Here is a 27,043-nt window from a genome sequence, read left to right as displayed (position 1 = left end):
ACAGCAATTTTACTATCTGGGCTTGTTGTGTGTGGAGGTTTAAGTTTCAACTTGCTTGCTGCCCATGTGTTTAACCAGTCAGTCGTCACAATAATATCAAACTTGTTTGATTTTTTATAACTGGAATCTGGACAAGTCCAGCACTTCGGTAAGTGTGTGTGTGTCGCTATGACTGTAGTCATAACCAGTGTGTTTCTCTATGATTGTAATGGGATGCAAGTCTTTAAACGTGTGAGGCAGTCTTTTCCCAGTCATTTAGGACTTTAAAGTCTTCTAGTGTGGTCCCGGCTTCGACAGCGGACGACTGTGGTAATTTGATGCAGGGCAGCGCTGACATGCACATAACTCTATCGTTATATTCATTTAATTTGTGATTGTTATGCTTCAGGTGAGCGTCGCCTTACGGAGGAGGGGTGTGGCTGCCCGCCTCATTAGTTCCTGGGTGTGGTTTCTGGCTAGCTCTGCCCCACAGAGCACGCTGTCGGCGGCTCGCTCGAAGTTTTCCATTGTGTTGGTGAGTGGTCCGGCCAGCAGCACTGACAGAACCAGGAACAGAACCAGTCTGCGCCCCTTTTCTGGAAAACACAGCAAGCTTCATGCTCCAACCTGAGACAGTGTGTGTGTGTGTGTGTGTGTGTGTGTGTGTGTGTGTGTGTGTGTGTGTGTGTGTGTGTGGAGGGGGGGGTTATATTTGTGTGTGTGTGTGGGTGTGTGGGGGGGGGTTATATTTGTGTGTGTGTGTGTGTGTGTGTGTGTGTGTTACAGAGTGTGTTTTAGTGCATATGCATGCTATTGGTTGTAATATTTTTTAGTGCCTGGGGCAGTGTTGTAGTACTCGGGTCCAGGACTAAGACTTGAGTCCAACTTGAGTCCTGATTTTCAGGACTCGTGACTCGACTTGGACTTGAGCACTGATAATTCGGACTTGGACTCGAGCATTGACTGCATTCCCACTCGGAAGTTGGAGATGAGGACTCAGACTTGTTAATTGATTAAGACTGTTTTTTTTTTTGGTTTTTGTAATAGGCCCTAATAATTTGGCATAAGATATTGATCGCTATATTAATACCTTTTTTATTTGTATGTCAACTTTTTTATGGTGCCACAGTGGAGCACTGGAGCACATCTTGGAATTCGACTCAGACTCAACCTTGATGACTCGGACTCAGGTAATGGGGACTTGACTCAGACTCTTCTTTGGGGACTCAGACTCGAACACTTTGGACTCAAGACTCAACTCGGACTCGAGGTTTAGTGACTCGACTACAACACTGGCCTGGGATCATCTCCATCACAATGGCAAAAACTGGAGTACAAGCACAAGGAGTACCGGATAACTTACTAACAATAATACCACAGCAAACAACTGAAAAGTCTCTAGTCTCTCTGTGGCCGACAAGCGACCTGATTCAATCTGGACAGATGATAAATCCCTCCCTTCTGGGGAGTGGATTAAATACCTGGAGTTTGCTTGTATGATCGTGTCTGCTCACCTGAGCAGAGCGTAGGGAACATCAGCATGGCGGTGGTCCTCACGCTGGCTGACAGGCCCATGCCAAATGCTGCCAGTGTTGCGATGGCCAGCGTGGAGTAGACGCAGAACCAGAGCTCGTGTTTCTGGAGGAAGAATGCCGTGACGCCATAGGAAGACGCCAGGAGCAAACCAAGACAAAATGCACCTAAACTCCTCAACGCCTCAAGCAGATGACCTCTGACCTTTCGACGCCCCACCCTCCACCTGAAGGACAAAAAGGTTGAATTCCCTTCAACACACAGGATGTGAGCTGTAAAATTACATCCTCGCCTGATGTTAATGGCTTAATTTATAGAAAAGTAAAGGCCCCAGTTTAGGGTGCAATGTGTCTGTAAGAGCCATTTTCTTTATTGAAAGTTTAAATCAGTTTGTAAATAATAGACGGGCAACGCTGCTGCCCTTGCATTTCCTGCAATAAGGTCAGCATGTCACATTTAGTTAGGAGCCAGTATTTATGTACACGTGTGCAATTGACATAACACTGTGGAGAGCTTACACCCTTCTACTGCTACACTACTACAGTACAGTACTTAAGATGTTTATTTTGATAATGCTTATTTCAACACAACCAGTGATTTATTTAGCATTATTTATTTGAGCTGTGTGTCATTTGGTGTAATTTTCCCTCTTGTTATACATGCATTGTGGCCCCTTTAAATGTGAGAACTTTAGCAGCTGAAAGCAAGTTTTAAACTTTCATATTCAAACGCACAACCTCTTGATTTACAAAAAGATCTGCAACCAAGTCTCCCCCGCTTTCATCTAGCAACACGAGTAAATCCATATCTGACACAAAGCATGTGTGTAGGAGACAAAGGCTGTGTAGCTTAATGAGCAAATGTACTTGCATTTACTGACATCTGACATTTTGCAGAGGGAGAGGTATATTTGGAAGACAAGGACTGCCTTCTGGTAATAAGACCAAGGTACACAAGCATCAAACACAAAATAAAGATCAGAACATGGTAGGATGTGAAGCATTGTGTATCGGTTACCTTCGGAAATGGTCCATGTTTTAAAGAGACCGCGTCGCAACCCCGCAGACTCTGTTTGAAAAATGCCCCTTGTAATCATTTTGAATCAGTGACCCTCTGCTGTTCCAACCGACACCCCTCAACGTCCTCAACACAAACCCCGCCCCCTCCGACAGCCAATCACAGACCTCTACTATGAAGTCATCGCCGTGACGTCACACACCGGAGCCCGCGCACAGAGCAGCTCTCTGTCAGTTTGGGGAAGTGGCGTTGATGGAGCATCTCGACGTCGCTGTCAGTGATACAGCATGACTGACACTGTCGACCCGGCTGCCCTGAAGCAGCTCAGACCTCCACACAGCAGTAAGCCTGACATCTTGAAATCAAAATCAAATGAAAAAGATCAGACATTTTGGGCTGAATAATCACAGTATTTAATGGGAGTAAAAGTGACAGTTGAATGCATTAGCTATCAGAAAGGTGCTACATACGAGATTTATGGAATTAATATTGCAGCAAACAGCTGAAGAGATAGGAGAGCGATGTCGTCCTGAGCAGACAATGAAGCCACACTCCCTCTGTGTGTGTGTGTGTGTGTGTGTGTGTGTGTGTGTGTGTGTGTGTGTGTGTGTGTGTGTGTGTGTGTGTGTGTTGTAATCCGACTTTCTCTTTGTTCCGGAGACCGGTCCGGCCGCGCGTGCATGTGAGGTGGCTAGCGTTAGCAGGATAGCTAGTGGGCTAATTATGACGTTACATGGATTTAGGTCACTCGGTAGATCGAATAAATAACTCCTTACCAAGCCGATGGCTATGTTATTAACGTTAATAAAATAACTATACCGTAAAAAATATATATGTATTCTAACCGAACCGAACGAAATAATAGCCAAGAACGTGAAGGGAGGGGGAGGGTTGTGTAAACTAGCTAACGGGTCTGACCCTTTAGCCGAGCGGTTAGTGGTGTCGCCTTGTGGTGCAGTACACCTCGTATCGAATCCCGCACCGGGCAAGAAAATAACCGGTGACAGTTGTTTCGGTTTAGTCTGAGACGCTGTGCCGAATATCGTGTATCGCGCCTTTAAGACTGTTACCTGCCCGTCTATTCCGTTGCCTACCAACACGGGGATCGCCGGTTCGAATCCCCGCGTTACCTACACACACACACACAATCGGCCGTGTCTGCGGGTGGGGAGCCGGATGGGGGTACGTGTCCTGGTCGCTGCACTAGCGCCTCCTCTGGTCGGTCGGGGCGCCTGTTGGGGGGGGGGGGGAATAGCGTGATCCTCCCACATGCTACGTCCCCCTGGTGAACTCTTCAAAGAAGCGGCTGGCGACTCCGGGACGGCTCGGAAGAGTGGGGCAATTGGCCAAGTATAATTGGGGAGAACTTTATTTGTTATGTTTGTTCTTTATCTGATGCGAGGGTCTAAGAACGGGATGTTGTGTTGCTGTAAAGCCCCCTGAGGCAAATTTGTGATACTGGGCTATACAAATACAACGGACTTGATTTGACTTGACTATTCAGCATTGTTTTGTTTTGTTTGTCCAAAATTAAACTGGAACATATTGTTCCACATGACACACCTGCAAGCTGACCAGTACAGTCAGAAGTCTTCTACTGTTGGTCACTGGGACATGCACAGTATAACCACCGTCTCCCAGTGTTGGTTACTGAGAGCTAACGAGTACAACCAGCTCTGCTGAGTGGTATAGTGCCTTGCTCAAAAGCACACCATTTATAGTAGTTGAATAAGGGAGGTGTTTCTCTTTTACTTTCGTTGTGGATTCAAACCAGTCATAAACTCTCTACTCTTTTAACTCGCTGTATATTTTCATGTGTGTTGTTTTATCGTGGCTCATTATGTAAGAAATAAGAAGCCCCTAGTGTGTCAAACACTGATGGATGTAAATGATAACCTGCTGTTCTTCCCTCAGCCGTGGAGCGTCTTATTAAAGCTGCCATGCCAGAGCGAGCCCATAGATTCCTCTTCAGCCCATCTCGACAGTTTTCTGCCAGCCATCTACTTCTCAGGACTCTGTTTGGAGCTGTGGGTGGAGCAGGTCACATGATATTCACATTTAACAATTAGACGTTTGGTTCTCTGGGTTGACGTATGCATTTATGTATTGGCATGTGTTGATAATGTATTGGTAATGTGTTGACAATATATTTATAATGTGATCATAATATATTGTTAATGTGTTCATAATATATTGATAATTGGGCGGCACGGTGGCCTAGTGGTTAGCAATGTTGCCTCACAGCAAGAAGGTCCTGGGTTCGAACCCCAGGCTGCCCCAGGTCCTTTCTGTGTGGAGTTTGCATGTTCTCCCCGTGTTTGCATGGGCTTCCTGTGGGTACATGCACGTTAGGGTTAATACTCCTGCCTGTGCCCCTGAGCAAGGCAGTGGAAAGAAGAACGGGAGTACAATTCGTTGTAATACCTTGAAAAAATAAAGTGGCTTTTTTATATATTGATAATCTGTCAATGTGTTGATAATAATAATGTGTTAATAATATGTTGTATATGTCCATCAGGTTTGTTCCTGGGCCTCTTTCATAATCTCCCTCCAACCTTTGAACTGAGGCTGACAGCAGGATGTATTTTTGTTGGTGAGGAGAGATGATGTTGAGCTGATTTCGAAACACGTAAAATATAGAATTACATTTTATAAAGCTTTATCTGTGCTTTGTGTGTGTGTGTGTGTGTGTGTGTGTGTGTGTGTGTGTGTGTGTGTGCGCGCGCAGCACTGTGTATCCTCGGTGGAGTGTTCTCTTCTTACTTCCGTTGCTCAGTCCTCCTGATGTTTCCCAGCATGCTTGGCTCTCGTGGGCGGGCCTATGTGATGGTCTTCATCCTCTCTGCACTCTCCAGTGGTAAGTTTTTTTGTTTTTTTTTAAGAGCCTTTTACAGTTTAGCAAGATCTCTTGAAGCTTTCAAACAGTTTCTTTGTCAGGATTGTTCTGTGTTTCTGCCATGGTGGATTCAGGCCCGCTTGCCAATATCCAGAGAAATGTCCAGGACCTGTCTCTCTCTCTGGCCTGTAACCTGGACCTGCAGGTCCAACACAGCAAGACCATGTGGAGGGCCGCACTGCAGCCTTTCATACAGGTGGCCCAGGACATAGTGGTACGTCAGACTAACAAACACACACACACACAGACAGACATGTGGCCAGACTGATTTGTATGGTGGTTTGGACTGCATTTATAATTTCATTCATTTGACTGAAGACATTAGATTGACTTTGATTTTGATGTATAGCAAACGGGTTATGATTGTAAAACAGCAAAGAAGACTGTTATAACTTGGTTTATAACAAGTTTCCATCTACTGTATAAGTGAATTGATCTCTGTGACTATGGTCAAATGACTCACGCGACAGAGGCTTTCAGTTAGAAAAAAAACTGGAGCTGGAATGCAAACAGAGATACCAGGTTATTTCAGCTAAACACGGAGAACTATCTCCATGGAAACCAGTCCCTGTGTCTGATCGGTGAGGCTGCAGAGGTCAGAGGTTGTTAACCTGCCTATACCCCCACCAGGACGACAGCACTAAGTTCCAGCAGGAAGCCAGGAACATCAGCAGGAAGTTCCAAAACATCCGAGATGAGGTGATTGGTCAGTACGGCTACGACCGTTTCAGACCGCAGCCCACGGGCAACAACACACAGGACCAGTTTACTGCTAAAACTATGATGCAGTGTGACAGTGAGTAGCAAATAACATGCTAATAAAACTGTGACATAGAAGAATAACACAGTATCAAAGTACATACTGTCACATGTTACACAGACGACGGGACCTGGTGGGTGTTTTTATGTTCTGTGTCTCAGCGGTGGTGGAACAGGGGATCGGACGCTGTAAAGAGTGGTTCGAGGTGAGATGGCAGCGATGTATGGATGCAGTGAAGGTTCCAGTCATCAGCCACATCCTGTGTGTCTCCATGAGGTTCCACTTCCTCTGTGATATCATGAGAGGTGAACGATCACACACGCTGCTGTGTGAAATCCACATACAGTGTATCCGGACAGTATTCACACCCCTTCACTTTCCCCACATTTTGTTATGTTACAGCCTTATTCCAAAATGGATTAAATTCCTTTTTTTTCTCATCAATCTACACACAATACCCCATAATGACAAAGTGAAAAAGGTTTTGTAGAATTTTTTGCAAATTTATTAAAAATAAAAAACTGAAATATTGCATGTACATAAGTATTCACACCCTTTGCTATGACACTCAAAATTGAGCTCAGGTTCATCCTGTTTCCACTAATCATCCTTGAGATGTTTCTATATCTTGATTGGAGTCCACCCACAGTAAATTCAATTGATTGGGCATGATTTGGAAAGGCACACACCTGTCTATACTATAAGGTCCCACTGTTGACAGTGCATGTCAGAGCAGAAACCAAGCCATGAAGTCAAAGGAATTGTCTGCGGATCTCCGAGACAGGATTGTATTGACACACAGATCTGGGAAGGGTACAAAACATTTTCTACAGCTTTGAAGGTCCCGAAGAGCACAGTGGTCTCCATCATTCGTAAATGGGAGAAGTTTGGATCCACCAGGACTCTTCCTAGAGCTGGCCGCCCAGCCAAACTGAGCAATCGGGGGAGAAGGGCCTTGGTCAGGGAGGTGACCAAGAACCCAATGGTCACTCTGACAGAGCGCCAGCATTCCTCTGTGGAGATGGGAGAACCTTCCAGAAGGACAACCATCTCTGCAGCACTCCACCAATCAGGCCTTTATGGTAGAGTGGCCAGACGGAAGCCTCTGCTCAGTAAAAGGCACATGACAGCTCGCTTGGAGTGTGCCAGAAAGCACCTAAAGGACTCTCAGACCATGAGAAACAAGATTCTCTGGTCTGAAAACAAGATTGAACTCTTTGGCCTGAATGCCAAATGTCATGTCTGGAGGAAACCAGGCACCTCTCATCACCTTGCTAATACCATCCCTACAGTGAAGCGTGGTGGTGGCAGCATCATGCTGTGGGGATGTTCTTCAGTGGCCGGAACTGGGAGACTAGTCAGGATCGAGGGAAAGGTGAATGGAGCAAAGTACAGAGAGATCCTTGATGAAAACCTGCTCCAAAGCGCTCAGGACCTCAGACTGGGGCGAAGGTTTACCTTTCAACACGACAACTACTACCACTGTTACTACTGCAATTAGTGCTTCTACTTTTAATAGTTCCAAGTTCAAGTCCAAGTTGTTTTACTTGTCAAACACACAACATACAGCGTGGCAGGCTTTACTGACAATGAAAAGCTTTGGCATCAGTTCAACCTCAAAAATGCTAAAGAATATGACAACAGATTAAGTTAAATATGAAAAAAAATCTAATCAGTTATCGTTACTGCATTAACTACCATACTACTGTTACTAATATTACTACTACTACAACAGTACTGCTAATATACTACTACTACTCATACTAATGCTACTTTTACTACATCTGCTACTACTGCTGCTGCTACTATTACTGTTACTACTGCTGTTACTGCTACTACTGCTATTACCATTACCCCTACTATTACGTTATGTGCTACTATTGTTAATCAGATCTCGTCTTAACTGTTGGCCCGCCGTGGTGTGTTTTCTCTGTCAGTCATGACTCGCTGGTGCAGGGAGGAAATCCCCGTGGAGGGAAACTTTGGACAAACGTTTGATAAACTCAACCACTCCATTGACATGCTGTCTAGAGAGTTCACCACTGAACTGTTTCTCCAGGTACAAACCCCACTCCTTACCGGTCCTGTTAGCACCTCTGTCACTCCCTACATTTATTTTGGTTGCACATTTTTTCGTTGTGGCAGCGGCACGGTGGCGCAGTGGTTAGCACAGTGGCCTCACAGCAAGAATGTTCTGGGTTTGAGCCCTGGGGTAGTCCAACCTTTGGGGATCGTCCCGGGTCGTCCTCTGTGTGGAGTTTGCATGTTCTCCCCGTGTCTGCGTGGGTTTCCTCCGGCTGCTTTGGTTTCCTCCCACAGTCCAAAGACATGTAGGTCAGGTGAATCGGCCATACTAAATTGTCCCTAGGTATGAATGTGTGTGTGTGTGTGTGTGTGTGTGTGTGTGTGTGTGTGTGTGTGTGTGTGTGTGTGTGTGTTTGTGTGTGTGTGTGTGTGTGTGTGTGTGTGTGTGTGTGTGTGTGATGGCCTGGCAGCCTGCCAAGGATGTCTCCCCGCCCGTCACCAAGTGACTGCTGGGATAGGCTCCAGCATCCCCGTGACCCTGAGAGCAGGATAAGCGGTTCGGCTAATGGATGGATGGATTTTTTTATAGTGGTGCATTATGGGAATGAGAGTCCTCAGAAGTTTGTCGTTTGCTCCACCAATCATAACTTATGGAGCAGCAGCACATCGATGACTGTAGGATTTGCAAACAGGGAGTGTGTGAATACGCGGGGGAGATACAAAGTTATTTAAGTTTGTTTTGTTTTTCTTAAAGAAAAAACATTGATTGTTTAATTTGGATTCAAGCTAACACAAGATGGCTGCACGGTGCTGGTTAATATTATCTTAACTGGTGGGTTTAATCCAAACCAGGTGTCACATAACCATATCAAAAACACAAAACATTAGTTTGTTTTAAGTATTCAAAAATGTTTCTTTTTTTTAAAAAATATTTGATATGTTGACTTATACATTTACTCATTTGGCAGACACTTTTACTCAAAGAGACTTGTAAATATAGTCAGCAATTAACAGATAGACCCAAGTGTTGTGATTTGGAATCACTGAGCACTACATTGTAATCACATCATAGTGGTGCTATGTAAAGTAGTATTGGTAGGACATTTCCTACATTGTAATCATATCATAGTAGTACTACTATATGAAGTTGTAGTATTACATTTGCTACATAGTAATCATATCAGAGCCAAGAGTACACATCATGTTGATATATGTGTCTTAGATCATCAAGAGGTAGTGAACAGGAGAATCAAAAGACAAAGTAGATTTACGGTGACACATATCAGTGTAACAGACATACTCATCATAAGAACATAAAATGTCAAGTACAGGCTGAAGGAGGAGACAATAGTAGATGATGATTGGAATGGAGTTGAAGGAAGTTAAGGGCACAACAGTAACACTAGACTGCATAGTGCTACATATAGACAGTAAACTATACATATCATCAAATATCATCATCGTCATCGGCGGTCACTCGGGGTCGAGTATGACCATCCTCCCTCTGGGTCCCTTTGGGTCCTCAGGTGGGCGTAGAGGCCAATCCTGGAGCTGCATAATGGGAGGACGCCTGTGTGTGACAGCTTTTTACTGTGGAGTGGCTGATGCGCCTGCAGCCAGCACATGGTCCTTGGCAGGGGGTGGCCAGAGTCCAGTGGCATGGAGAACCAAGACGAATGGGGACCATCCTCTGTTGCAGCTTTCATCCACCTTCACTGAACTGGAGACATGTTCCGCCAGTTCCGCTGTTGAGGTCTTTGTTGGATCACACTTCGTCTGGAACCTCCCCCTTGACCCATTGCCTCTGGTAACCCTACCAGGAGCCAAGCTCTGGACAGCATAGCTCTTGGGATCATTTGTACATGCAACTTCTCCACCACGACAAAGTGACGATTCAGGAGATCACTACATGTAGATAGTAGACTATTACTACAAATAGACAGTAGACTATACATATTATTACATAGACAAAGTACACTATATATACATATTGCTACAGTGTAGGCAGTAACCTTCCAGGGATAGAATGACGAGGGTGAACAGGAGTGTACATGTTAATATATAGGTTGACCCCTGTAAACCTATATTAACATGTACACTCCTGTTGGTGCAGTTCTTTCAACTGTCTGGAAAGCGAGCAGCAAACTTTTTACTTCATGGGTTCATCAACAGGTAGTCAGTATACAGATACAAATAAAGGAAAACTGTGCACATCTTGTCATGTTGAAAACCAAAAGTGTAGCATTACTCTGAATTCTTTGGAGCGCTTGGATTGCAATATATTTTAATTTTTTTCAAAGTATTAATGTTTTGATCCCAACAGTAGGAGTTACAAATGAAACCCTATTCCCTTTAAACTGTCCAGTGTCAAGTCAGCCAATCAGCGGTAATCTATCATGGCTCTCCTGCCCATATGGGCTATTTAGGTGTCTATTGTCTGCATCAATGTTTGTTTTTCTTTTAACTCCACTATCTAATAATGATACATTTTCAATAATAAATAGAATGTACCAGAGCAACAGAGAGCAACTAGCATTAGTGGCTTATTGATTAGTTTGTGTTCTAGCTGAGGTGTTCTGGCTGTCATTTTATCTACAGAAAGAGGAGCAGCAGTCTGTAGTGGGAGCATCTATCCTGCAGGAGGAATTCAGACAGAGCTTGAGGAGAACCTTCCAGGAGGTCCAGACTGTGACAGACCAGCTGCTGGAGATCCTTCAGCTCCTCCTCTCTTTCACATTCATCACCATCTTCACCACGTAAGCTTCTCACAGAATTCCAGCTAGCAGGCGAGCTTAGCTGTGGACAATGTCCTTTAATCTAAACTTTAACAAATTTCAGACTAAGATTCATTATTATCATTATTAATAGATATGTGCCCACCGGGCCAGTAGGTGAGGATCGATAGGTCAGCAATGCCAGGTAAGGGTCTGAGTTTTATATTTGCCCACCGGGCCAGTAGATGGCAGTATTGGTATATCTCGTTTCTGTGTAATTAATCATGTCTTGTCTGCTCCATGGCTGTCGTGTTCTGATCCTAGAACGTTCTGCGCATGAACCTTAACCCTCTACATAAATAAGATATGCCATTACTGCCACCTACTGGCCTGGTGGGCACATGTCATTACAATAGGGTTCTGCTTGAGCCCTATTGTTTTTGTTCTTTCTTGCAATTTTTCTTCGCTAAAAGTGTTCAGGCAGCAAAAACCCTAACACCAAAAAACATGAAAATTGGTAGATGAGTTGCAAATTCCACCTACTACGCAGGTACATAAAATGACGCCCATTGACCTGAAGGTGGCGCTGTAATAATCAAGTATACGTTTTTGCAATTATCTCAATAATGGCTTGGCCTAGCATCAAAATTCGTTTGTCATTTTAATCTCGCCAGTCGTCTGCATATTTGCTCAAATAGTCTTCTGCTCTAAAAATGTCAAATTTTGTGACTTTTTCTCGGATTTTTTTCAAAATCCTATTTTTGACATTTTTTCTGAAACCACTGGGCCAATCGTCCCAAAATATAGTCAGGATCACATGTTTATCCGTTTCAATTGTACAAGCCAATCGATTTTTTTTTTATCAAAATAGCCAATTTTCCAAAAAAAAAAATTGCAATAACTCAGGAATACATTGAGATATCAAACTGAAATTTTAGAAACATATTCAGGGGAGCACCACACATGCAACAAGTTTTGATCTCATAATCTGCTGCATGGATTTGTATGAAATTCAATTTGCACGATGCAGGGTCATGACTCAGCCGATGCATAAAATGCGGTAATGATTGATTAAAGTGGGCTCATGACAAAAAAATCTAAATTTCTAGACATTTCACATTCCAAACTCCAAAGAATAATAATAATAATAATAATAATCATCATCATCATCTGTATGTCCTGTAGAGCTGAAATGGTTTCAGCACATCCACTGATTAGTAACAAGAGTTTGCCTCACTGCAAATTATGTTCAATTCAGAAGTCCGTCGCTCTATATTTTGCAAAATATGCAAAATCAGTTAACATGTATATCTCCACAAGTCTTCATTCGAATGCTACCAAAGTTGACACAGATATTCTTTAGATACTGGATTTCACGTTTCAGATGGTGTTCAGATATGTGCTTTAGATACTAGATATCACGTTTCAGATGGTGGTCAGATGTGTTCTTTAGATACTAGGTATCACGTTTCAGATGGTGTTCAGATATGTGCTTTAGATACTAGATATCACGTTTCAGATGGTGGTCAGATGTGTTCTTTAGATACTAGAGATCACGTTTCAGATGGTGTTCAGATATGTTCTTTAGATATTAGGTATCACGTTTCAGATGGTGTTCAGATATGTTCTTTAGATACTAGGTATCACGTTTCAGATGGTGTTCAGATATGTTCTTTAGATACTAGAGATCACGTTTCAGATGGTGTTCAGATATGTTCTTTAGATGTAAGATATCACATTTCAGATGGTGGTCAGATGTGTCAAACAACGAGTCTGCGGTGACAGTGTCTTACTGTAATTAGTACTGTATGCACAACATTTTCTATTTCGCCAAATGTTTGAACAAACTTCACCAAAATCTTTGACAATACTCCTGATATCAGCAGAGGTTTGTGTGATTTTTTAAAAAAAAATTTCCCCCCAGAATTTTGTTACCAATCATTTTGCTACAACTGGCCTTCAGAGCTTGCTCAAATGCTGCGGGCAGGGCTTATATTACAAAAAAATGCCATGAATGCTTTGTGCTATTGCAGCCACATATACGTGTGTAGATGATTTCTGAGTGACCATGACAAATTTGGTGTCATTTGGCCAACAGGTGGTGCTGTAGAAGCATCATAAGTTTAAATAGCCATAATTCATTAACTGTTAGTCCTATTCATTTGAAATGTTATATGCTTCTTCGTTGTACAAAGGCTTAATGATATCTAACAGGACATTCTCATACTCCAAATTTCAGCGGCCAACACAGACAATTCTACAACTGATAATCATGAAATTTGGTACACATCTGCTGGCATACCCCAGATGCAGGCCTACAGCATTTGGTCATAATCGACCTAATGGCGATGCCGAAACAACACACTTTACCAAGTCCAGCTGCACTTGATTCAACTCCTTTGGATAACCATGACCTGGATGAATGAGAACATTCACAGACAACACACTTTACGTTTTTGTATCTAGCTCAAAAAACGTTTGGTCTTGAATCAAAATTTTGATTTCTCCTGAATCTGTGGGTCATGGCAAATCATGTGCAGGTACACTCCAGATGCAAGCCTGCTACATTTGGTCAGATTTTGCCAATAGGTGGCACATGTGGGAAACTGCTTGGATCCTGTTAATTCCCACTTGTGGCTATTCATGATGATGATTATTATTATTACAATTATTATTATCATTATTATTATTATTATTATTGTCATCGTTAATGTTCTTGCCACAGGAGGTGCTATATCTGTCTATTTGTGTTGGAGAACAATGTTTTAATTTATTGCGCTTAAAGACAAAATATTTTATATCCATTAATTACTATTACTTTACTGTTATTCTACTGATATTGTTACTCTATTATTACTCTACTGTTACATCTGATAGACAAGCTTTGATTTGATATGCAGTTGTCTACTGTTGGGACTGAGCAGTTCCACTGGAGAAAGTGCAGATTAGTGCTCTGCTCAAGGGTGCCTGGACAGAAATAGACAGATTTTGTCTCTGTCAGACACATCAGAGATAAAGAAAAACAGACATAACAATAAAATAAGTTTTACATTTCATCAGAATGCTTTTCTCTCTCTAGTGATCACCTTTACTCACAGTTACACATAGCAGGGATGTCGAAATAGAGAAAATAGCTGTAACATTTTGTTCCATAGGGATGTCCCGGCTGTGGGAAGAGAAAGAAAATATCTCTCGTTCACCTCCATTCCCAGCTCTTAGTTCCTGATTTGTGTATTTCCTGTGCAGGGCATTTGGTTATAGCAGACAGTACAGCCAGGACCTTCACTTCGACAACATCTACATCACCACTTACTTCAGACAAATCGATAATCGCAGGAAGTCGTCGGTAAGCAGAACAACATCTAATGTTATGCTGTAAGACTTTCATTCTAAACTGATTAAAATCCAGTTTAGGAGAGCGGAAGTTTAAAGTTCAGTTATTCAAATAATCAAATGATTATTTTTTACCTCAGAAAATGTCTGTAGTTTGAAGGTGAAGGCCCCATGATAGCTTATGTCTTTAATAATATTCATGAGTAAAATGGAGTTTTAATGGCATCAGTCACTGGCCCAGAGAAGGAGTTACTACTGATACAGCTTAATATCACAGAATAGTCCTGTACAATCTGTTCTTCTGACTTCATCATATCTGCATCTGACTGGGTATCTCACCGTCTCCCAGACTGACCAATTTAAGTTGAAGTATTAATACTGACATATTCTGTCTTTTTATGTTTAATGTAAGACCCTGTTTAATCTAGTCCTGTAGAAACCAAATCCATCATAATCTTAGTGGTTGTGGTTGCAGTAGTGGTCGGATGTTGCAGTAATTAACTCAGGAGTTGAAGCAGTAATAGTGGTAGTAGTTATGTTACAGGTGGTGTTGTTGCTCATAACAGTAGTTGTTTCATGTGGATGTTTGTAATATCTTTTGTGATAAATGACTGGGTGTGTATAAGTTTGTAAATTAGAAATATGCAATGGGTCCCTTGTTGTCTCAGTGTTGTACAGGGAAGGGATCCTAAAAGGATGGATAGTCTGATGGAGGCGATAAGACGTTCAGAGGTGATAATGAAATTTAACAAAAATGGAACCAAAAGGGTGGATAGGAAACCAGCCCAGATATCAAAATTGCTGTGGCCCAGACCCGTCCCACACCCGACACTTTCATCCGGCCCACATACTGCGTGGAATGGTGCCGCTTGGGCGGTCCGCTCCTGTTTGCCAGATCTGGGCCAGAACCAAGCCATAGCAATGCTGCATGTGCCACATATTTGCCAAAGGTGGCCCATATTTGTTTTGAGATATTTGGGCCATATTCACCATTTACCACACGGGCCACTTCAGGGTCACATTCAGATTACATGTTGCCAAGAGTACTGCATCTTTGCCAAAAAAGGCCCACATTTGATTTGGCATATTTGGGCCATATGTGCTATTATATATGTGGGCCACTTCAGGCTCACATCCATTTTGTCAGGGCCAGAAGAAGGCCATCGGTGCCGCATCATTGCCTGAAGTGGCCCACATCCGGATGCTGTCTGGGCGAGAATCAGTTCAACAGACTGTCAGCAGTCGGATACAGGGGTATCACAGGGCAGGTTCAACAGGAGTAAGTTAAGACTACGCCATTTGAGAAAAGTTAAATGACTTTTCATACACGGACAGGAGAGCACAAAGGAGTCTGCCAACAATACAGGCTCAGTGGATGATGCAGGGATGGGTAGAGTACTGAAAATCTGTACTCAAGTAAAAGTCCAATTCCTCCCATAAAAATTGACTTGAATAAAAGTGAAAATTACCATTTGAGAAACCTACTCAAGTAAAAGTTACAAAAAAGTACCAGGTAATAAATTACTCAAAGTACAAGTTACTTTTCATTTTAATATTTTTAGGGTGTGCGGGCCAGTGCAAAATAATGAAGAAACTGCAATTGTTGATAAAACTTATTTTAATGAAGTAGAGCAGGTAGGCTAATCAAACAATTAAGGATAGCCTATATAATGGACATATGAACAATCTCCTGCTCGCTATCTCTTCCTCTCTACCCTTCTCTTCCTCTCTACCCCTCTCCTCCTCACCTACCCTTCTCTTTCTACGTTTCTCTGTCTTTCTCAGAGTGGACAAATTAAATTACCTTGCTTAAAAAAACAGAATTGACATCCCAATTTCTTTGTCTTTTCTACTGCTTTTTCTCTGTAGCTCTTCCACTGTGAACAAAATGAATGAGGTAAAATCTAATAGCATAAATAAGATAACCATTCAACATAAACAGAAGCAGTATGAAGGTTGGGGATGAGTTGTTGCTTCAAGTGAAGGAGTTCAAGTATGTCGGGGTCTTGTTCACAAGTGAGGGGAGGATGGAGCGGGAGATTGACAAGCGGATTGGTGCAGCATCAGCAGTATGTGGACATTTTACCAGACCGTTGTGGTGAAGAAGGAGCTGAGCCGGAAGGCAAAGCTCTGAATTTACCAGTCAATCTGCGTTCCAACCCTCACCTATGGTCATGAGCTGTGGGTGGTGACCGAAAGGGTGAGATCGCGGATAAAAGCAGCTGAAATGAGTTTCCTCCATAGGGTGACTGGACTCAGCCTTAGAGATAAGGTTAGGAGCTCGGACATCTGGAGGGAGCTTGGAGTAGAGCCGCTGCTCCTTCGCATCAAAATGAGCCAGTTGAGGTGGTTCGGGCATCTGATTAGGATGCTTCCTGGGCACCTTCCTTTGGAGGTTTACCGGGCACATACAACTGGGAGGAGACCCCGAGGTAGATCCAGAACTCGCTGGAGGGACTACATGTCCAATCTGGGCTGGGAATGCCTTGGGATCTCCCAGGAGGAGCTGGAGGGCATTGCTGAGGAGAGGGACATCTGGAGTGCCCTACTTAGCCTGCTGCCACCGCGACCTGACCCCGGAGAAGTGGCTGAAGATGAATGAATGAATGAATGAATATGAAGCTTCCATCTCTTTCATCTATGCATGTTGCCAAAATGTGTTTGTAAAGGCAAAACAGTTCGCTGAAGGACTTTCCTTCTTAAATCAGATCACCAGGTGAACTATTTTATATTATAACATACTAATAGCAACAAAATGAAAATCCCATCGCTCCCTTGATTTGTAAGAAACATGTCCTAAATTGGGATAATATGTGCGTAAATAAATCTCTGACAATAACATTGAGTTTATGTCATTTCAAACAAACGGTCATTTGTGTTTTTAATGTAAAATGTACACAGCAAAACAATGTCCCATAAATGCTGCAAAATACTCCCAAATCTTGCAAGGGCAAAACAGCCTCATGTGGAGCATCAAATCACTTGGTGAACTTTTTGTTGCACTTCAGCAGAAGCCGGTTTTCAAAATTTTTGTCCCCAAGTATTGTTCTTCAGCTTGTGAAGATGCGCCCAGCACAACTGACAACCCTTCACAAGCGGCTGATGCAGGTGGCGCCAAGTTTGTCCTGATGGAGAGTTTCTTGAGTGCAGGGAAGGAGTGCAGAAGATCCATTTTCATGGTCATCACTGAGCTTTTTGGACTGCGTGTTAACACAAGCTCTTTGAACGTAGGTAGCTCAATAACTGAAAAGGGGAGTAAACCGTCACACACGATGTCAGTGATGAGCTGGACAACTTTCACCTGGGACACTTGGCAGAGTCTGGGCCCACCAGTCAGTTTGGTTTGGACAGTTGTCCTCAGCTTTTCTGGATGTTTCCTGTATAAGGCAATCTCCAATCTCAGAAGAGGAGTTTTTAAAAGCAGGGATCTCAGTGTTTTCCGGAGGCACAGCAAACACTTCATCATGTAGCTGTTGCTTTTGTTAGATGTTGATATGAAAAGTGTGGCCAGATGTGGCCAGGGATTGTCACTGGAAGCTGTCTCTTGTTCTGGTTGGGTGGTGCTTGTTTGGCAACTTGGCATCTGCAGTACAGGTGCTCTTCATGCGCTCTTCCCCCTCCCCGACTGCTCAGTTTTAGCAGACTGCTTTTAACAAAGGTATAAATGGCAAATGTAGTGAAGTAAAAAGTCGATTACTGGCTCTAAAATATATTTGAGTAGACAGTAGAAGTCATCATCATCAGTTCCATAACCTATGGAGGTCGTAGGAGCACAGCTGATGCCTCAACAAGTCTCATACGTTCAACCCTTATTCAACTGGTTTAGGTGGCTAGGTAAATGATCCTGGTTTATGTGGTTTAGTTTAAGGTGGTTGATGACAGTGTAGTCTGATGTCCTGTAAGTCTGGATATGGTTTACTACACCAGTCTGAGTTAGTCTTCAATGTGAAAGCTGACTGTGGAGTAGGGTTAAAGCATTTCACATCACATTGTGGGTGTCTCCCAGAGGCCCCTGCTGCCGATGGCTCTTTTCTGTCCTGGCGCCACAGTGGTGGAATGAACTCCCCACTGATGTCAGGACAGCGGAGTCGCTGCCCATCTTTCGGCGCAGGTTGAAAACTCACCTCTTCAATAACTACTACCCTGTTACTTGCTTGTAGCACGTATTGTATTCACTCAGTAAAAAAAATCTTTCTTTTACTTTAGCACTGGTTTTGCTCTTAGATGCTTGTTTAGAGAGAAGATGCACTTATGACCTCTGATAACTAGTAGTTCCCCTGATTTCCTACGTTAAATTCACTAATTGTAAGTGAATTTGGATAAAAGCATCGTCTAAATGACTGTAATGTAATGTAATGTTTCTAAATGTTTCAGGGTAAACGCTACTTGTTGCCTCTGAGGAGATCAGAGCGGAGTCACTTCATCGACCCCTGGAGTCCTTCCATCCATCCCAGTGAACTCAAACCAATGGTAACGTCTTCCGAGTCTGTGTTGACTATTTATAGATTAACAATGAAGGGATGTAACCAGACTTCGAAACAGAGTCATTGTATTTTATGTATACGGTGTGTTTTCATGTATATTGAAGCGGGGCAGGCTAAGCTAACTGCTAGCCCACGCAGACCGGCAGCTCCCGACAGTCAACCTGGCTGGCGTTCGCTCTCTTGGACAGTGAAAAACATTTTTTGATATGTTGGATATATGTGTTTTTGTAGTCCCCCCCCCCTTTTTATCCCCAATTGTACTTCGCCAATTACCCCACTCTTCCGAGCCGTCCCGGTCACTGCTCCACCCCTTCTGCTGATCCGGGGAGGGCTGCAGACTACCACATGCCCCCTCCGATACATGTGGAGTCGCCAGCCGCTTCTTTTCACCTGACAGTGAGGAGTTTCGCCAGGGGGACGTAGCGCATGGGATGATCACGCTATTCCCCCCAGTCCCCCCCCCACACTGAACAAGCGCCCCGACCAGCCATAGGAGGCGCTAGTGCAGCGACCAGGACACATACCCACATCTGGCTTCCCACCCGCAAACAGCCAATTGTGTCTGTAGGGATGCCCGACCAAGCCGGAGGTAACATGGGGTTTCGAACCAGCGATCCTCATGTTGGTAGGCAATGGAATAGACGGACGCCATGTAGTTTTTTTGTAGTTTGGATATGTGTGTTCTTGTAGTTTGGATATGTGGTTTTGTCTTGGCTGTGGGCTGGGGGAGAAACAATATGTCGTTTCATTTCATGCACTTGTGTACATGAAATGAAACGACAAATAAATGTTCCCGATTCCTGATGTTTCACCTTATTAGACATCCAAAATAGATGTATTGATTATTCAAATGACCTGACTAACAAATGTACTGAATTACTGATTCACACAATATTAATGTTAATAATAATGATTAATAACAGTTTGTGAAGGAAACAATCTTTGTAAATATAAAAGTGAGTAGAAGAGGAAGATGTGTATTATATTAATAATAATAATGATAATAACCTTTAATATGATCAGTAGTCTATTCTTCTCTGCTTCTCTCCATCCTTTATTTTTTCTCTCTTCCTGTCCATCTGTGTGTGTGTGTGTGTGTGTGTGTGTGTGTAGGTGGTAGGTGTGTTGCGGGCTGTGTCTCTGGCTGTTCTGGTGTGTGTCTTCCTGGCTGTAGACCTGACGCTGTACCACATGATGGATGTCATCCACAGGCACACGTACTCAGAGTTCAACCTGACCAGTAAAACACGCGCGCACACACACACACACACACACACACACACACACACACACACACACACACACACACACACACACACACACACAAACGCACACACTTCTCAAGTTGTGTCTTTCTTTAGGTAGTCACCAAGTAGACATAAAGGTGGACGGAGACTCCTTGATGGCCAGACTGCTGAGGAAGACCATTGCAGCCTTCAACAGCTCTTCCCATTTTGACATGCAGACAACCAATCAGAGTAGGTGACAGGTCAGAGGTCAGATATCATCAGCTCTGTGTGATTCTGTCCCTCAGTCTCACTGCACAACACAAACACAGAGCGTCTGTGGGTGTTCACCTCAGGTGTGTGTGTGTGTGTGCGTTTCTCTTTTCACTCTCATTCTGTCATTAAATCTTGCTCTCCCTCAGTCTGTCACACTCTCTCTCTTTGTCTCGTTTGTCTCCTTTCTCTCGACTTTCTTTCCCTTATTTTCTGTATTTGCCTTTTGCTCTTTCACTCTTTCACTCTGTCTCTTGTTCTATCTCTCTTTCTCCCTCTCTCCCTCTCCTTCTCTCTCTCTCTCTCTCTCTCTCTCTCTCTCTCTCTCTCTCTCTCTCTCTCTCTCTCTCTCTCTCTCTCTCTCTCTCTCTCTCTCTCCATCTCTCTCTCTCTCGCTCTCTCTCGCTCACTCGCTCTGCACTCCATGCTGGGAGTTTGGTGGTGGAGTGTGGTGAGTTTGACGGAGTCTGTGATTTTTTTCTCAAATTCTCTTTTTTCCTACTGTGTTTATTGTGTGATTGTTCTGTAGCTGTGGTTGTGGCGGAAGGAGAACAGGTAGGGCATGGAAACATCTTGTACACCTCATGGATGAATAAAGTGGTGGTTGTATTTATGAAGGATTAGGGTTTTGTCAACTAGCTGATAGAAAACACCTTGCTCATAAATGATGTTTACACTCATTTCCCCGCTGGCGATGCCTTCCACCCGGATCACCGTGTCCGGAGTCCCTCCTTTTATTTCCAATGAGCTACTGGCACAAGAACTGAGGCGCTTTGGGAAGCTTGCGGACCTGAACAGCTGACCTCCAGTGGAGGACTATACATGGAGCGATAGCTACGAACAGACAGAGCTCACCTGGCTCCACACACTGGGGAGGAATATTCTGCATGTACACAAAGGGAAACATCAGAGCACTTGGAGGTCTCTTGTCCTCGATTAGTGGGCTTATTTGGAGAACTGCAGGGATAGGTGGAAGCTTTGGGAGAGGAATTTTGGTCCTGGTCAATTTTTTGTTTGGAACTGCTAAGCTATCGATTTGGAAGACCAGGAAGGATAAGATGTTAGGTCAGGGCTGGACTGATGTGGTTCAGAGTATGGAGGGTTTGGTGGCAGCTCATCTGAGGATGGAGCACGCGTTCTACACCCTGACCAGTAATCTGGACTCTTTCTACACCCTGACCAGTAATCTGGACTCTTTCAGTGCTCTGTGGGGGTTAAGACAGGTTTTATGTTCACTTATGGAAGATGGTTCAGTTGTTCTTAATTTTTAATTTATTATGGTCATGTGTGCGTGTGTGTGTGAGTGTATGTGATGGGAGTTGTTTTTTTTAATGCCTGAGATTTTTTTAATTTTTTTTTTTAGTTTACCAGTTTATGTTGACATGGGAATGGAGAATTTTTATACTGTGATTTAAATAAAATTTATTTTAAAAGTCAAAAAGTCTCCCTCTCTTTCTCTCCTCTCTCTCTCTCTCAGATTGTTTGGTCCAGCCAACTGTTATGACGACAAAGCAATATTTATGCAGTACTCTTCCCGTCCTGCTGATGGTGCTCATGTGCTTCCTGCAGGTGTATAGTAATCGCCTGCACCGCGTCATCGCTGCCTTCTATTTCCCCAAGGTAAACACGTGTGCGCGCGCACACACACACACACACACACACGTCTACATTTTGCTGATATTATAAACTTTAATCCTAAACAACGTTTGTTCATTTCTCTATCATCCATCATTATTCTGTTTCTCTTTGTCACTTCTTGGTGTGGGGGGGGGGGGGTGCGTGCACGTGTGTATGAAACCATTAAGTGTAAATTCCATGATCATTATACCAGTACTTACATTAAGACCATGTCACACATATGGAGTTATAATCCGCTTGGTGTAATCTCTGGGGGTAAACTCCAATATGGATTTTACTCCCACAGCTGTGGAGGACACCCCCAGTATAAACCTTAAGCGCGTCTGTAGAACCTCTGCAGAACTACTCTAGAAACCTGTAGGACTTATGCAGAACTGCTCTAGAAACCTGTAGAACTTATGCAGAACTGCTCTAGAAACATGCGGAACTTCTGCAGAACTGCTGTGGAACCCTGTAGAGCTTCTGCAGAACTGCTCTAGAAACCTGTAGAACTTCTATAGAACTGCTCTGGAACCCTGCAGAACTTATGCAGAACTGCTCTAGAAACCTGTAGAACTCTGCAGATCATCAATCAGTCACTGAATCAGTCACTGATTCATTAACCCCATACTGTACAATACATAACAATTCAATGTGCTCCACATGGTGGTCTCATGTTTCTGGCCTCAGCTTGATTACAAGTAACTCAAGAAAAACAAGAAGAATCTCCCCCACACCCGCTGCCACTATGAGAATTACCTATTTTAATATTGTGTAGGAAGGTGAGATCTGAACTTAGATCAGGACAAAAACAGAAAGTTTGGAAGCAGCAGGCTGTGCTTGGATCAGGGTTCTGATGACAGTGGAAGTGGAATCGAGTCCTCGGAAAACTCTGGAGCTGGTCTCACTTCAAACTTCCTGAGCTCAGATAGGTAAAATAGGGAGGTCTGACTGTTGTGTGTAAGTTCTTATGTCTAGTTGTCGCGTTAGTAGTTACTAAGTCGGAATTAAAACCAAACTAAATAAAATTAAGTAGTAACACTACTGTTAGTTATCACTAAGAAGTTGTTACTAAATTCTTACACTTACCAACTAAGAGCTCTAGTCATTGGAGTTAGCTCATGGAGAACTTTATAATGGTTTATCAGAACGACAGTAATACTACCAGTGGACTAAACTTAAACTACAACATCAATAACAACGATGGGCTTAAACCATTTGGAGATATTGTTTGAATACAGTGAAATTATTAATCATCGGCATTTTTTTTAACCCACCCCCCTTTTCTCCCCAATTGTACTTGGCCAATTACCCATTCTTCCAAGCCGTCACGGTCACTGCTCCACCCCCTCTGCTGATCCGGGGAGGGCTGCTGACTACCACATGCCTCCTCCGATACATGTGGAGTAGCCATCTGCTTCTTTTCACCTGACAGTGAGGAGTTTCACCAGGGGGACGTAGCGCGTGGGAGGATCATGCTATTCCCCCCAGTTCCCCCCCACCCTGAACAGGTGCCCCGATCGACCAGGTGTCGATAGGGGCGCCTGGTCGCCTGGTCGCCATAACCACATCCGGCTTCCCACCCGCAGACACGGCCAAATACAGAGCAGGATGAGCAGTTTGGATAATGGATGGATGGGTGGATGGTTCAACCCTTTCCAGGACAGAGTGTATTCGCTTGGTCCCTGACTCTGTTGATTTGACACTGACAGATAATAGCTGCGAAGCTACCGGCTGAGGAGGAAAAAGGTCCTTGCTCATGGGCACCTTGGCAACACACCAGGCTGTTGTTAGTTTTCAACCCGTGACAGTTTATTAACAGGATCCTCTGTCTGACCACTGTTCTTTTAAGCTTTCCTCAGGAGACAGATGGTCACACAGTTGGTCCATAATGTATAACCAGACAGTGTCATCAAGTAAAACCTGAATGACTTCATGAGTCATTTCAGACTAGTTAGTTAGGTTATTCACCGACTCTTCTGTTATTGACAGTGATAACGATCATCTTAATAATAATAATAATAATAATAATTGTAAGAAGAAAAAGAAGAATAGTATAACAGCAATAGTAATAGCAATGGTTAAAACTTATTGGATTATGTTCATAATATTCATAAAATGTATTCATATAGCACTTTTTAAAACAAAAAACCCAAACAACTTTGATTAAAAGAATAACGGAACAAATAAAATGAGAACAGGATGAAAACGTGACAGGTCTAAATTCAACACCCTTTATTCCCCTGTAGTTACAACCAGATTACATGTAATTAACGCCTACGTCACACTGACAGAGCTGTGTGTACACGTGTGTGTGTGTGTGTGTGTATGTGTGTGTGTGTTTGGGGGGGGTCTGTTTGACCTGGGTCCATCTTGGACGGTACACATGACCGTGGAAATGTAAAACTGCTGGTGTCCAATTTGGTGTCGGCATTTTCCAGTGTCAGAGAATCAGCAGGATGTTTACACAATGCAATGCACTCTCTCTCTCTCTCTCTCCCTCTCTCTCTCTCTCTCTCTCTCTCTCGCTCTCACACGCATACACACACACACACACACACACACACACACAGAGTGGATCCTGTAAGCTGGGCCCGAGGGCGGCAGTGTAGAGTAAAGCCAGGTTTAGAACAGATTACTGTAATACTATTACAGAGAGAGAGGCGGAGATGGAGAGAGAGAGAGAGAGAGGCAGAGATGGAGAGAGTGAGCGAGAGAGAGAGAGAGGCAGAGATGGAGAGAGAGAGAGTGAGCGAGAGAAAGAGAGAATGGGGTGGGATAATTTTGAAGAAAAGATCACCAAGTGAAAGAGTATCTATCTGTCTGTCTGTCTGTCTATCTGTCTGCCTGTTGGTCCTGGTACTGCCTGTGACCTCTGTGACCTCAGCCTTCATCTGTTCTCCTGTTAAAGACACAATCTGTCAGTTTCACAGTTTTCCGGGTAGCGTAGCCATCTACTCCGTTGGCTACCAACACGGGGGTCTCCGGTTCGACTCCCCGTGTTACCTCCAGCTTGTTGGGCATCCCTACAATAAAAATTGTCCATGTCTGTGGGAGGGAAGCCGGATGTGGGTATGTGTCCTGGTCGCTGCAGTAGCCCCTCCTCTGGTTGGTCGCGGCGCCTATTCAGGGGGGAGGGGGAACTGGGGGGAATAGTGTGATCTTCCCACGCACTACGTCCCCCTGGCGAAACTCCTCACTGTCAGGTGAAAAGAAGTGGCTGGCGACTCCACATGGACAGCTCAGAAGAGTGGGGTTATTGGCCGGGTACAACTGGGGAGAAAAGGGGGGAATAAAATAAAATTAAAAAAAAAACTTCAATCAGCCTCTCCTTTCATCTCACATTTTGTATTTGTCCTCAGTCTCTCTATCTCTCCCTCTCTCTCTTCCATTCAGTTCATTTCCCTCTGTTGTTATGAGAAAAACAATACATTTATATTGTCGAAGTGCAGTCAACATGAATATGAAGAGTGTAAGACGGACCCTTAGTATGGAATTGTCATTCAAATCTTTGAAATGTGGTATTGAGAAATCACATTTGTTCAAGCCTCTGCTTTGTGTTTTTGAATTTCTCACATTTGATATCGTGTGTCTCTGTGTCGACTTCAACTGTCATGTAGTGAGCACATACTTTTCTTCTAGTTAGCATAATTTTTTTATATCTTCTTTTTCCATTGTTGGAGTAGAGGTGGCGAAGGCGTATGAGTTTAAATACTTGGGGTCAACTGTCCAAAGTAACAGGGGAGTGCAGGAGAGAGGTGAAGAAGAGAGTGCAGGCAGGGTGGAGTGGGTGGAGAAGAGTATCAGGTGTGATTTGCGACAGAAGGGTACCAGCAGGAGTTAAAGGGAAGGTTTACAAGATGGTTGTGAGACCAGCTATGTTAAATGGTTTGGAGATGGTGGCACTGACGAAAAGACAGGAGGCAGAGCTGGAGGTGGCAGAGTTGAAGATGCTAAGATTTTCACTGGGAGTAACGAAAGAGAACAGGATTAGGAACGATTATATTAGAGGGACCGCTCAGGTTGGGCGGTTTGGAGACAAAGCAAGATGGCCAAGATTGAGATGGTTTGGACATGTGTGGAGGAGAGATGCTGGGTATATTGGGAGAAGGATACTGAATATGGAGCTGCCAGGGAAGAGAAGAAGAGGAAGGCCAAAGAGGAGGTTTATGGATGTGGTGAGGGAGGACATGCAGGTGGCTGGTGTGACAGAGGAAGATGCAGAGGACAGGAAGAGATGGAAACGGGTGATCCGCTGTGGCGCCCCCTAACTGGAGCAGCCGAAGGTAGCAGTAGTAGTTCTTAGTTGGGGTCTGTCTCTGCTTGGTGTCTCTGGCAGTAGAGAAGCGTTCAGCTCATTCACAGTTTCTGGTTAAGGAGTGCCTAACAGTCAAACTTATCTCGGTTTCGGTTTCTTGATTCCAGTGTTCAAAATAAGACTCTTTTCTCTGTTTGATGATTTATTAAAGCAATGTTGGAGTAAAACTAAAGATGTGATTAGATATTATTAGTCTCAGTACCGACTGTCAAACTCTCCCCCTCTCTCTCTATCTCTTCTGTCAGAGAGAAAAGAAGCGGATCTTGTTTCTTTATAATCTTCACATCCAGAGGCAGATCCACTCCTCCACCAGAAAGCCCCGCCCCCTCGCCACCATGGTGCGTTACCAAGCAACAACTGTCTAACTGTCAGTCTGACTGTGTGTCTGTGGCTGTCCGTGTGGTTGAATGTCTGTCTCTAGTGTTGTCTTGTTGAAATGACCTGTTACCAAGTTAGATCAAAATGGTTGCTCTTCCTGTCTGGGTGTAGGTGTGGTGGGCATGGTTGGGGTTTAGGTACTGTTGTATTTGTGGAGACAGACAGGGTGGGCATGGTCGGAGGGGGAGGTGTTCGTCTGCAGGCTGCCGAGCCCTCTGCTGCCCCCACTGTTGGAGCGACGTGTGCGGGATCTGTCCCCTCTGTCACCATGACAACCACCAATCACAGCCCTGATAGGAAGCCAGACCACTCCCACTCCAGATGAGTCACCAGTCAAACCTTTAACCTTCAGTTCTACTGAGGAGAATAAACCAGCATGCTTGCCTCTCGGTCTGAATTAATGCTGAGTGTACACACACACACACACACACACACACACACACACACACACACACTCACACACATTGTAATATAATTTCCATCAGCTGAA

The 27,043-nt window shown here is 43.8% G+C and overlaps 2 protein-coding genes across 2 annotated transcripts in view; one reads left to right on the top strand and one right to left on the bottom strand.

Moving 5' to 3' along the window:
- Positions 1–2,546, bottom strand: part of dcst2 (DC-STAMP domain containing 2) — a 29,735-nt gene extending 27,189 nt beyond the window's left edge. Inside the window, exons 1-3 of the mRNA XM_056286157.1 lie at positions 2,530–2,546; positions 1,494–1,738; positions 405–575 (exon numbers count right to left, since the gene is read on the bottom strand). Of these exons, the coding sequence (XP_056142132.1) occupies positions 405–575; positions 1,494–1,738; positions 2,530–2,546 (433 nt within the window). The remainder of the gene's footprint in view (positions 1–404; positions 576–1,493; positions 1,739–2,529) is intronic.
- A 270-nt stretch (positions 2,547–2,816) lies between these two features.
- dcst1 (DC-STAMP domain containing 1) lies at positions 2,817–26,708 on the top strand. The gene is made up of 14 exons (XM_056286155.1): positions 2,817–2,871; positions 5,048–5,122; positions 5,258–5,386; positions 5,500–5,639; positions 6,056–6,221; positions 6,347–6,490; positions 8,123–8,266; positions 10,813–10,966; positions 14,171–14,270; positions 18,632–18,727; positions 19,855–19,988; positions 20,062–20,219; positions 21,718–21,860; positions 26,421–26,708. Exons 1-14 carry the CDS (start codon positions 2,817–2,819, stop codon positions 26,538–26,540), a joined length of 1,758 nt encoding a protein of 585 aa, XP_056142130.1. The 3' UTR covers positions 26,541–26,708.
- The last annotated feature ends 335 nt before the right edge of the window (positions 26,709–27,043 follow it).

This window comes from Lampris incognitus, chromosome 9 (assembly GCF_029633865.1).
Source record: "Lampris incognitus isolate fLamInc1 chromosome 9, fLamInc1.hap2, whole genome shotgun sequence".
Lineage (NCBI taxonomy): Eukaryota > Metazoa > Chordata > Actinopteri > Lampriformes > Lampridae > Lampris > Lampris incognitus.
The sequence above is the reverse complement of the archived record's forward strand: the minus strand, read 5'-3'. Positions and strand labels throughout refer to the sequence as shown.